The sequence below is a fragment of the Sinocyclocheilus rhinocerous genome, unplaced genomic scaffold (genome assembly GCF_001515625.1).
Source record: "Sinocyclocheilus rhinocerous isolate Xijiao unplaced genomic scaffold, SAMN03320098_v1.1 scaffold515, whole genome shotgun sequence".
NCBI lineage: Eukaryota > Metazoa > Chordata > Actinopteri > Cypriniformes > Cyprinidae > Sinocyclocheilus > Sinocyclocheilus rhinocerous.
In genome coordinates this window covers 950,405-963,771 of record NW_015660140.1, presented here as the reverse complement: position 1 = coordinate 963,771, position 13,367 = coordinate 950,405, and the positions used below count along the sequence as shown (strand labels likewise).

Below are 13,367 nucleotides of genomic sequence, written 5' to 3'. Positions count from 1 at the left end.
ACCAGCTCCATTGGTCTGCAGTTCATTAACACAGAGATAACAAAACCTAAGATTTATGTCACAGTATAAAGTAAAGTGATTTAAATCTAAATGTTTAAAGACTACATGTCCAATGCACTTTCTTCAGTACTGTATATGTGACCCTGGACCACAAAACCAGTCATAAGTTTAATTTTTTTGAAATTGAGATTTATACATCATCTGAAAGCTGAATGAATAGCTTTCTATTGATGTATGTTTGTTAGGATAGATATTTGGCCTTGAGATTTATACATCATCTGAAAGCTGAATAAATAGCTTTCTATTGATGTATGTTTGTTAGGATAGGACAATATTTGGCCGAGATACAACTATTTGAAAATCTGGAATCTGAGGGTGCAAAAAAATCTAAATTATGTCCAAATTAAGTCCTTAGCATTGCATATTACTAATCAAAAATTAAGATTTGGTATGTTTACGGTAGGAAACTTACAAAATATCTTCATGAAACATGATCTTTACTTAATATCCTAATGATTTTTGGCAAAAATTGTTGGCTGTTGCTGCAAATATACCCATGCTACTTATGACTGGTTTTGTGGTCCAGGGTCACATATGTAGCCTACTTTTTGGGCCAAATTTGAAAAAGACCAAAAAGGCACATCATTTGTATTCATAGTTTGCAGCCATTTTTTTTTTTTTACAAAGAGGTAAAAAAAAAAAGTGTGGGTAAGTTTAAAAAAAAAAAAAGACAAAACAGCCCTGTCTTGCTCAAAAACCTGACCAATATGACAGAAAAGTGTCGCCATTGTGATCTTTCCCACATTAGTGACCGTGACCAGTGCTGTCGTCAAACAAAACTAAACAAAAGTGGACAAACTGAGGGAAAACTTGTCCAATTACAGGTTTTTTCAACTGCTTCACACGTTCAAAACTTTGCCTCTTTTTTCCCAAACTTTAAACCCAAATCCAAGAACTGCACACACAAAATGCAAAATGCCTCACATCTCTTGCAAAATGAAGCACTGCATTCAAAATATTACAAACACATCTCAAAAGCAAACATTTGCAAACACCTTTGCCATAATATTAATTCCTTATAGATCTTTGTGTGTTACATAGAGAATTGTGTGTTGTGTTTTGCTAAAAGTGTCTTGTGAAATTGAAAACGGAGTCAACGGCCGAGAATTAGAGTATGGTTTTGCAGATTTGGTGTGTGGTTCTGGTGTTTGAGTGTCAGGTTTCAGAAATGATGTGACAAGTAAAGATTTTGTGTGTAAGCAGTTATGAGCGGCATGAGTGTTTTGGATGTTGCTCGCGCACAGCACGTGGGAGAGCGCTGTATTTCGCAGCTCGAGCCAGGACTGGAATATCTGTCGACAGGGGGCGCAAGCCAGTGCCACTTCGCGAGACCAGTAAATATGTGAATCTGAAGACTGGAAGTGCTACGCAGTCAACGTGAGACCCTTCAGGATCCGCGCTGTGCCCCCCCACTCAGTCTGAACAAATCCCTGTCACCACTTTTCTGCGCGTTATACCTAAAAACCCTGCAACGCGTTCAGCAGTTTTCCCGAAAAGATGTTCGGGTGATTTTTGAGTTTGATCTGACCACGTTTTTGCATCGTTTTAAAAGGGGAGAATATCGAGATACCCACAACACGCAAGTCTGTTGGTCCGGATGAACGAACTGTTGAGAAAGTAAAAACTCGCAACAGATTTTTCTCGCGGAATATTTCTCTGGAGCGGAGTGAGTTTCGCTGTCTTCTTATCAAGTGTTCTTTGCATTATATACATTTAAACATCTGTATTTTAAGTGTTTTACTGTAGTTGGGCTACACGTTGGTTTAAAGGGGTGTGCAGAGCTCGTGGAGCACAGGGCAGTAAACTAAATCGAGCACTTTTGCGGGCTGCGTGTGCAGTTTGAAAGTCTTTTGATTGTAAGTAATATTTTTCTTTTTCATTTGATGTTGTTCTGTCGTCTAAGCTTTGCTCTGCACAGTGGGAATAATGCAGAAATATAGTTTACGCACTTCTCAGTATGTTTATAAGGGGCCTCAGGTGGCTTATCTGCTGCGAAAAGTGTTTGAAAATATTTATTACCCTCGTTAAATCAATGCCAGAGTAGCAAGTTAAACAGAGCGGGAATTAATGGACACATTTGCTGTTTATGCTTGTTATGAATTTGAATGACAGCTGGATTTGTGCTCATGGCATCTGTCATTCAGGTGTTTTCTGCAGGTTTGACACACTTTAGGGTACTTCAGGTGTCAAGTCCATTCTTTTACTGTTTCAACAAATGTGACCCTGGACCATAAAACCATAAGGGTAATTTTTTTTTTTTAGATTTATACATAATCTGAAAGCTGAATAAATAAGCTTTCCACTGATGTGTGATATTTGGCCGAGATACAACTATTTGAAAGTCTGGAATCTGAGGGTGCAAAAAAAATCAAAATATTGAGAAAATTGCCTTTAAAGCTGTCCAAATGAAGTCCTTAGCATTGCATATTACTAATCAAAAATTAAGTTTTGATATATTTACAGTAGGAAATTTACAGAATATCTTCATGGAATATGATCTTTACTTAATATCCTAATGATTTTTGGCATAAAAGAAAAATTGATAATTTTGACCCATACAAATGTATTTTTGGCTATTGCTACAAATATACCCCAGCGACTTAAGACTGGTTTTGTGGTCCAGAGTCACAAATGTGTCTCCTAGTTTTGTATAATTATTATTTTTTGTTCTAATATAAAATAAGATTTTAGAATATGAAGCACTTTTGATAACACTGAATACTAAAAAAAAATAACTTTAGAAAATTCGAAACTGTTAGAATTGATTGTAACTAATTAGCTAGATTTACTTTTGCTGTATTAATAAAATATTCATGCTCATATTTAAATGTATGCTCCTAAAAAAATAAACCCACTAAAATTGAAAATGTAATTTTAAATGCTGCCATAATTAATGTGATTCCCAAGTAAAATTCTGCAGTGATCATTTTTTTCAATCACTTTGCAGTTTAAAGGGGTCATACCTACAATAATATACAGTATTTGAAAAATAATGTGTTTTTTTAACATTAAAGCATGTCAACATATTCTGTTACACCAAATACACAAAATAATGATCTTTAAAAAAGCATCACATGACCCCTTTAATATTGATGAAGAAGACGAAACTTAAAAGTCTAAAAACTCGAAAAACGTGTGGAGTAATTATAAAAATTATTCTGACCACCTCTAACAATTTTTCAGACCGGAATGGCATTGAAATGAGGCTTCAAATCCAAGACTCCCTGCATTTTGTATTTCCAAGCAGCCATGATGACATTACCTGTGCAATTCTACAAAATCCTGAACAAAGAGATGTAAAAGCGCTGCAATCAAATTTCCCATGTCACAGATGCTTAAACAGAAAGGTCATGAGTTCCCGATTGCAACAAGTCCGTGAATGAAGCACATGGGCTTGTTATGAAGAGAGAGGTCTTAAGATGATAGAGCAAGAAGAGTGTTGTAGATTTGCATTTTCCTAAAACACTGAATGTTTTGAAATATATTGAACAATTTTTCTGAAGTTAATCTACTGCCTTATAGTGTTTTTTTTTTTTTTTTTTTCAACTTTTTGTCAATATGAGAAGACCCCAGTTTACTTGGATTGTTTCCGACATGTTTCTTCGTTGTGGAAAAGGTTACAGGTTGTACAGGTTTCATTTTCAAGGCATAATATGCACAGAACATCTTATGTTATGTCTGATCGACTGGTTTCCACTCACAAAATGCTTCCCTAATGCTGAGAAGCTGTTCAGAAGAGAAATGCTTCCTCTATGGGTTTAGGAGATTTTCACATACTAATTGCAAAATGCTTTCTGCTGTTATTGAACCTGAAATTCATTATTCATTTAAACTAATTTATTATAAAATTGTTGCCATCTCTCAGTAAATTGAATTACTTGTTTCAGCTTAATGTTTGTCTGTAATTAAATGTTTTCTGTGCCGATGGTAATTGCTTTTTGTGTACCAGGCTTGCAGGAACACTTTGTGTTGACAGAAATCACAGTGTACACATGCAGAGAGGTGCTTGTAATGGGAGAAGAGTTACAATTTAGGTTTGATATTGTATTAGTATTTGCACACTTTTAGGACACACTTAAAATGCCTGCATATCAGGATGTAAAATATCAAACCAAGTGGCATCTGTAAACAAATTTTCTCAGAAATTTTGCATTTACTTTTAACTAACCCCTTCCAAAGTCCTATTTAGTGGAAGTTTGTTTTCCTCAAGTTGACACAGGTGTTCTAACAGAATAACCACAGCTGTACTTCATCACATTACCAATAAACATAGTGACATTCGTACAGCCACATGTAGGCCTATTGTTTTATTAATGAACAGACTTCTCTGTGGGAATTTGTTTCTTTAAAAAAGTGTGTTTTGCATAATTTTGTTAAAAAACTAATGCATTTGGTTTGATATTTTTATACATCACCGTTCAAAAGTTTGTGGTCAGTAAGATATTTCAAAGTTTTTGAAAGAGTTTTCTTGTGCTCATAAAGACTGCATTTATTTGATTAAAAATACAGTAAAAACAGTAATATTGTTAAACATTATTACAATTTCAAATAGCGGGTTTCCATTTGAATATATTTTAAAATGTAATTTATTCCTGTGATGGAAAAGCCATATTTTCAGCATCATTACTCTAGTCTTCTTCAGTGTCACATGATCCTTCAGAAATCATTCTAATATGCTGACTTGGTGTTTAGGAAACATTTCTTATCATTATCAATGTTGAAAACAGTGGTGCTGCTTAATATTTTTGTGCAAACTATGATACATTTTTTAGGATCCTTTGATGAATAGAGAGTTTAAATCATTTATTTAAAAAATAAATCTTTTGTATTTTTTTTTTTGTCATTATTAATGTAATGCATCTTTGATGAATAGAAGATATACATTTCTTTAAAAAAAACCTTTGAGCAGCAGCGTATAATGCAAAAACATTCATACGTATTTAGATGTGGCTAAAGTGTCAAACTCTGTATCAGAACATAGTATGAAGGTTTAATGTGACAGTGCACCAGCTTTTGACTCTCTACGAAAAATGTCTAGACGTTCGAAGACCTTTGCGACACAAACAGGTTTGCAAGCACCCTCTGCACAAACATGATTTACCAGGGGTGTTGGAAGCATGATATCTGTCTCTCCTTGTTTAGAGTCAGAATTGTAAAACTCAGTTCTCCCCTCACACACACAAACACACACATGGTTTGGCAGAATGTAGCTCTGTCCCCCTCCAGCAGCCTGCTCTGCTGACCCAGACTTTTCCACTGCCCTTGTGAAATAGGAGCGGCAGAGATGATCAGGTTTTACCAGCCAGAACTGAGTGCCATCACAAAGCGAAAAGACTCTCATATACTGCTGCTGGCAGAAGCCCACTTTAATCTCTATTTGAACAGTCCAGTGAAGTGCTAAACCCCCATCTAACCAAGTTAAAACCCCCTTTCCACCAGCAAAACTGCAGCACATGCAGTTTTTTTCTGTGGACATGTATGTACATGTATAATGGTTTACACAAGGTTTTGTGCTTGTTTCACCATAACACACTTGTTTGCTTGCTTGTGCAACTGGGGTGACTGAATGTGACCTTTGAACTTTGCATATCGTCTTCTGACTAAATCAATCAGAATAGGAAAGGTTGAATCCTGTCTGATAGCCTCTTTTCTGCAGTAGCCAAATGCTGTGGAGACCTACAGTACTGTACTAATGAAGATCATGCTAGAATTAGATTACAACAGTAAATGCAGAGATGTTTGCACTGCTGCAAGAATTCTGAGATCCACTGTAAGGGCAATTGTTAAACGTCTTGTTCACCATAACTAGGTGAAAAAAATGAAAATTCTGTCATCATTTATTCACCCTCAGGTTGTTCCAAACCTGTATGAACTTTATTTCTTCAGCTAAATATAAAAGTAGATATTTTGAAGAATGTAACCAAACAGTTACTGGACCCTATTGACTTCCATAATTTTTGTCCATACACGTTACATTCTTCAAAATATCTTCTTTTATGTTCAACAGACGAAAGAAACTCATACAGGTTTGGAACAAATTGAGGGTGAGTAAATGATGACAGAATTTTCATTTTTTGGGGTGAACTATCTCTTTAAAGAACGACCAAACCATTGACAAAGTTGATTCAAAAAAGCGGTAGAACTAGATGTGTATGATTTAGTGTAATTTATTGGGCTTAAATAGGAGATACAGTGTTACTTTTAAAAGAAATGCATTGCGGGATTGCATTACTCATAAAAAGTTATTCATATTGCTACACTATCTGCTGACTAAGACTCTCTTCTACAATAAAAAGTTGTTTAGGCATTTTTATTTTACATTAGAAGTGTTATTTTGCTTTTATGAAAAGTTTTTATCCTCTAAACACATTTTGCATGCAAAAATTGGGTTAACCACAGTATTGTATGTGTCATACTGCAAGTAGGGGTTGACCGATGCTGATGTCTTTTGCACATACATTTTACAAAAACTTTTAAACAAAATTTTGATGCAGAAAGACTGAAATAGTGTTGTCTTGTAAATAGTGCTGTCAAACGATTAATCGCGATTAATCGCATCCAAAATAAACGTTTTTGTTTTCATAATATATGTATGTGTACTGTGTTTGTTTATTATGTATATATAAATATACACACATACAGTATGTTGAAAATATTTACATATATATATATACATTTATATATTTATATTATTATATTTTATTTTATATATAAATATATTTAATATATAAACGTAACATATTTTTCTTAAATATATACATGCATGTGTTTGTATTTATATATACATAGTAAATATACACAGTACACACTCATATATTATGTAAACAAAAGCTTTTATTTTGGATGCGATTAATCGCGATTAATCGTTTGACAGCACTACTTGTAAAACATACTCCAATAATCTTTGTTTAATTTACTCTTATGGGAAGGGAGTGTTTTTCTATTTATATTTGCCACTAAATAAAGTAAATGGACCTGAAATGTGTCCTACTTTTGTACTTTTTAAGCGACTTGGATAATACTGTGTAAATTTGATAAGTAACATGGTACGTTACTTGAACAAATAAATTTATTTGTGTAACATGTTACCCCAACATTCATGGTAATGGACTGATATCATCGGTAGTTTCAGCACAGTTTCCTAAAGGTGATGCCCACATGTTTGTTTTACATCAGAGATGTGCTGACAGCAGGATTGAGCTCAGGAGAACTGGAAAAAGGCACAGTGGTTTTAGTCTTAATGCACATAGATTCAGTTATTCAGATTTAATCTCTGCTTGATTGTCTGAGTGCTGAAATAAAGTTGCTAAATAGGTGCCATTAAGAGCAGTTTACGACCAAGCACATCACCGCACACAGATTTAGTATTACTTCCTGTTTGGAGTACACCATCATAACAGAGTATGACTCAGTGACTCTGGACGTTTTATTATATAGCAGAGATTAACAGGTTTCAAATGGTGAACTCTGCATGTATTACTCACTCACTGCTAATTTTGGATGTTATTAATTTAGTCTTGGATGCACGCCCAACAGGAATGATACTCTCTTGCTTGTTAGCCTGAGTTCTGGACCTGATAACTTAGTAGTTCATTTAGGGAAGCTACAACAGTCAGCGTTCAGAAGTTTTGTGTTTGCAAATATGAACTAAATGAAGTGAAGATGTGAAAATGGTGATTTCTGACCTTTCTTCCACACAAAAGGTCAGCCAGCAGAAATGCATGCCAGCACCAGATCCTTTTATTAGAGTTGTGGCAGCAAATAAGTAAAATTCTGACAGACAGTGAACTTTGATTATATATTATATTATATTATATTATATTATATTATATTATATTATATTATATTATTAAATATGGCATGTAATTGTGATTTTTTTATGCCATACCAAATACAGGATATCTTTGTTTAAATCAAGGATTGGCAGCCTTAAGTGCCACTTTTAACTATTTTAAAGAAATCTATCTATCTATCTATCTATCTATCTCTGTATTTGTTTGAGTTGTCTTGCACTGAGAGAGTTAATGGTGCATCATTTCCCTTAATTATATAGTTTTGGTTGAAACCTGTTTTTTTTACTGGTTGAAACCCACACTGATAGCAATATTTTTTTTATTTATATCAAGTTTTGCTCTAAATGCTTTAAGCAACAATTAAATCTGAACAAGCTGTGGGCTGTCATCCGCTCAACCACACATTGCGACTGACGTAAAACAGACCTGTTTATTTGCTCAACCTGCTGCCCAGAAATATATATGGAAATGTCTGCGTTACAAAAAAGTGTTTGGATTCCCATAATGTTCATCACTAAATACAACAGGTTCGCATGTTTATGAGGGATTTAAAAGAGAAACATTGCAGTAACTTTGGTTTCAAAGTCATGGCCCTCAAATGGCAAAAATGTAAATGTTGTCCGTAGATGGGCTGTGTTATCAATAGCAGATAAATTTTGAAGGTTAAAGGGTGAGAAGCATTGCCTAATATGCATGCAGTGCTGAGCAATCCGTGAAGAACTCGAAGCGGGAAATTCTTTCCGCCAATCAGATTCAAGGGAGGTTCCTCCCCTCCTCCCTTTCATGGCTGTCTGGACAATCAGGCCCTCTGTGTAGACTGCCGTGCCCCTTTAACTCCCTCGTGAGGTCGGACCCTACTGGCCCTCCCAGTATCTCCAAACACTCCACATGGTGGAAATGTGACTACAAACTCAAAATAGGGACAGCAGAGCACTTGTCTATGCCTCATAAAATTACCTGTATAATATAATATAATTAATATAATATATAATGTTCGATTTGTAGTCAGTGCAATTTTTTTTAAATTAATCAAATTTGACAGTAAAGAAATCGAAAATGTTAGAAAAGGTTTCTATTTCATATAAATGCTGTTCTTTTGAATTTTTATTCATCAAAGAATCCTGAAGAAAATGTGTCACAGATTCCACAAAAATATTAAGATACTTTTTTTTTTTTTTTGAGCACCTTATCAGCATATTAGATTGATTTCTGAAGGATCATGTGACACTGAAGTCTGGAGTAATGACCATCACAGAAATAAATTACATTTTAAAGTATATTGAAATAATATTTCTTAATATTACAGTTTTTACTGTTTTTTTGATCAAATAAATGCAGCCTTTCAAACATTTCCAAACAGTCCTCTTGATTCTAGGCTAAAATAGCACTGTTTTACTATTTTATCCTATCAATAATAGTACTTAATTATACTTTACTAAAAGCAATACAGTCTCATAGACCTGCTAATAAGCATTGGACCTGTCAATATGGGTGTGTAATGCATTTTACACTCTCTTGCTGTATGATAGCAGCATTCCTTTGAGGACTGGGGCCTCTCCACTACCTGACTGAGAAGGGCCATCTCCTTGAGAAGAATAGAGACGATCAAGGCGAGTTTGAGGCGTGTTTGTTGACTCTGTCAGACTTGAGACCAAATCACAAGGACACAAGAACATATCTACAATATAATTTCATAAAATATTTGACTATAGTAAATCATACATTTTTTTAGCTAGCTTTTGTGAATGTAAATACAAAATACCAAAGTATTTTACAATGTAAGTATCACAATGCAAAAAGACAGGGTTATGAAACCTGCATGTTGTTATTCTAGCATTGTTAGATGTTGAGATGAGGTGAAGCTACAGGTCAGATGCAACAAAGCCAGTTATTTGCTGACTGTGTATTTTCCCACATTTGGAAATTATAGCCTGGTGCTGTTTTCAACAATCCACTGCCAAGTGCAGAAGAAAAATAGCTTTGAAGCCAAGTTTTGGGCCAGAACTCCTCATTAATCGAACCAGATCCAGAAACGCATCAGGACGAGGCCAGTCTAAACAACGTTTATTGGCCGATTGTATTTATTAATTGTCCACTTAAGATTTTATTTGATGTCATATATTTGACGCACATTTAAAGAATATCAGTAGTGTTTTTCGTTTCTATCAGGCTGTCTATATAAATCTCCAGGCTTAGTTGGACTGTTGAGATCAGACTCATCTGTCCCAAAGCGCCACTGACCTCTCTATGATTTGCGCTGGTGACCAAACAAAAATAGTGTACTTATTTTTAGCCTAACTCTTCGGCTAGCTGGATACAGCCTGTTCAGACTACTTGCTTGTGACAGTTATTTCTCACTATGTCACAATATCATCGCCATTTCAGACAAACCATTATCTCTTCTATGGAATATTATTGTAATAAGACCCAAAAGTGGCGAGGGAATAGAGAAGGGTCATCGACAGACTCAACCAAGCACAACGAGTAAATCACGAAGCGCCCCCACATACATAAATCACCGTATGAACGATGGCAACTTGTCAACAGTATTTCTGTCACACATCCACCATTAATATACAAGTCGAAGCCAGTTTAAATTCTTTATGCTTCATTCCGTGTGAGATGATGTTTCACCAGGACCTATAGCTGAGATAGCATGAACGTTTGACATTTTGAAAGGTTTTCCGTCGGCCTAGCATAATTTTATAATGGAAACTCTAGTTTAACACAGTAAATGCAGAGTATTAGCTTGTGAAATCATCCTCCGCACTGTCTGCATGCTTAAAAGACCCCTGGTCACCTACAGATAATGACAAGCCCACGTATGGCTGGAAGTGCTGAGCGTTGCAGGGCTCAGAGGCTGTGTCTGGTTGTTAATTGTCTGGTGTCCTCATATAGGGTTTCGCACAGACCAGCTAAGAATTAACGGCAGTAACAGCCAACTCGCTTTGGCGTGAAGGAGTAAGGAAATTAATTGGAGAAGCTGTGGAGATGGCAATGGCCATTGGGCTCTCGGGGGGTTTCAGCTCAGTATTTGTCAGAGGGGTGTTATCCGGGAGCACCACTGATAATGATTTTTCTTTTTCCGTCGCTCAGGGAGACAGCAGAAGCTATGGCTTACTCTCTCTCGCTCGGTCTGCTCTACCTGGGCTTGCTGTGTGGAAACGGACTGGTGTCTGCAAGATCCGAGCTGTTCACTCCAGGTACTGCACTCACAACCACATCAGAAACATTCGTTGTTTTACATTGCCACAGCAGTCCGATTTGAAATCAAGTTGGTCAGTCACGATACTGGGGAAAAAAAACTTTGTGATATTTTGTATTTCTGCATTATATTCCGATATGAATGAATACAGGAATTTTCATCAGATGATTGAATAGCTGTATATGGGAAGAATGAATCAGAAAGTTTTGGGAAAAATTTTACCGAATGGTGCGTTTTTACTTGGGTTTACTTTTTATAAGCACCACCTCAAATCTCTTTCAGTAACCATTCCAGAGTTTAAAAAAAGTCACATTCCACTTGAGCTTTCATAGGCCACATTCCCACTATTAAATAATAATTGTGATGGTTTTATTGTGGTTGTTGGTTAAAATTGAGATTGTTGTGATTATTATTAAATAAAAAATAGTAAACAAAATAAGAAATATATTGTAATAATACTGTAAAATAAAACGTAGTAAATGAACCAAGCCATTCTCAGATACTGAACACTGTATCATGAGCAACACATGTGTAATGGCATGCTGGAAAATGCATAAATTATATTATTTAATTAAGTCGCTGCCAGGGCCATTTGACAGTCGCACAAAGCCATATTGTGATATTGATTTTATTTCGAAATATGGTGGAGCCCTACAGTCTATCCAAGGTGGAATGAGGCAACTGTACTATAGGTGGTTTATGCATTTAGTCTGCCCTATTTTTTAATTGTTTGCTTATGTAAATATACTGTACATCAGATGGATGCATTTGGCTACTTGGTCAGCTGTACATACAGCAGAAATTACAGATGGGTTAGGGGACATGGATTGTTAATTTGCATAATTTTTGTTGTAAATTATTAATTTAATAATAAAATGAACAAATAATGAATAAATAATAAAATTAATAGAGAGTGTCATTTTAAAATCTAATAAGTAGTTATTAATGATATTATATTAATCAGTTTGTTTATTTATTTAAGAATATAAAAAAAAAAAAATTATAAATACTTGAATATATGGACATTTATTTATTTGTTAATTTATTTTAAAGTAATTGTAGCAAATGTATGTGTAAGTATGTTAAAAATGACAATTTACAAAGGGCTTTCATCAATCACGGAATTAAACTGTAGATGTCTGTGCCAGGTCATTATTGGAAAATCATTGGGCCTGTGTCAAGATTATTCACCTTTGAGCACACAGAACATTTTACTTTGGTCTAGTCAAACAATCCTTCAATAGATAGGTTTTGTTTGAAAGTAAACACATTGTGGTCATCCAAAGTCCAGGGACAGGATACAGTGGCGCTTATGGGATGATGAATTAAATGGGATGTCATCACTGCACCTAGCTTATCATTGAGACGGAGACAGTGATATGTTATGGTGTATAACATTTGTGTAATAGGCTTTCACAGATGCAGTGAATGACTTGGGTTAATGACCCAGTAGCTGCACACAAGTTGGAGCGCAGACTTTAGCACTTTGATTAAAGTTTGCTTTTATGTTTAAATATATACTCTTTTAATGTTTATTAAGCTGTTATTTAACTGCTATGGATGAAAATATTGCCTTATTGCCTTTGGAGTGCATGGTTTTTTGGAAAAGTGTGATGTGGAGAACAAGTCCATGGTGTCATTTTATCATTTTTATAATATTTTAAACTAATGAAAGGGCTATTAATTCATGCCATAATGCCAAGAGGTTCCAACAAAGATTTGCTAGAACTTATTATGACATAAAAGGTATTTATTTTCATCAGACTATGTGCAAAAATCTTTTTGAATTATTCCAGCATGTTGCCTTGTAAAACATGTCCTGCCCGAGCCAACCCAGTCTCATGAGAAAACGCAACTATTTTATGTTTTGGTGAATTTGTATAAATTAGATTTTTTAGAAAAAAAAAACTAAGCATGAAGGTCTACAGTAGGGCGTAAGCAGATTGTATGAAAACGTATAAATTCACCACTATTAGTTACGAATTGCCAAGAGAGTGCATTGTCCAAGTCGATTAATAGAGTTTTTAAACGCCATATGAGATCATAATGTGCATGAGTTTACTAAGCAGCAGACGTCGCATGTTAAGGAAAATGCTCTAGCTATGCTTCATAAAATAGATCATTTGCCTAGGATATTTTCCACAATTGAGTGTTTGATGGGTGGTGCCGTTGTGTTTCTGGGTGTCAATTGTTCAGATGACACGGCATTAAAATATGTTTTTGCATAAAAACAAATTCCTTGGAACAAAAATCTGGAAACCCTATTGAACAGGCTGTCCGTCTGTCTTTTTTCATGCTGTCTGCCCTGA

General features: G+C 35.1%; 1 protein-coding gene across 1 annotated transcript in view; it reads left to right on the top strand.

The window, feature by feature from the left end:
* The window catches only part of LOC107724907 (growth hormone receptor-like), a 35,997-nt gene that overhangs the window by 3,319 nt on the left and 19,311 nt on the right, over window positions 1-13,367 (top strand). Inside the window, 1 exon segment of the mRNA XM_016534007.1 lies at window positions 10,950-11,056. Within this exon segment, the coding sequence (XP_016389493.1) occupies window positions 10,966-11,056 (91 nt within the window). The 5' untranslated portion in view covers window positions 10,950-10,965.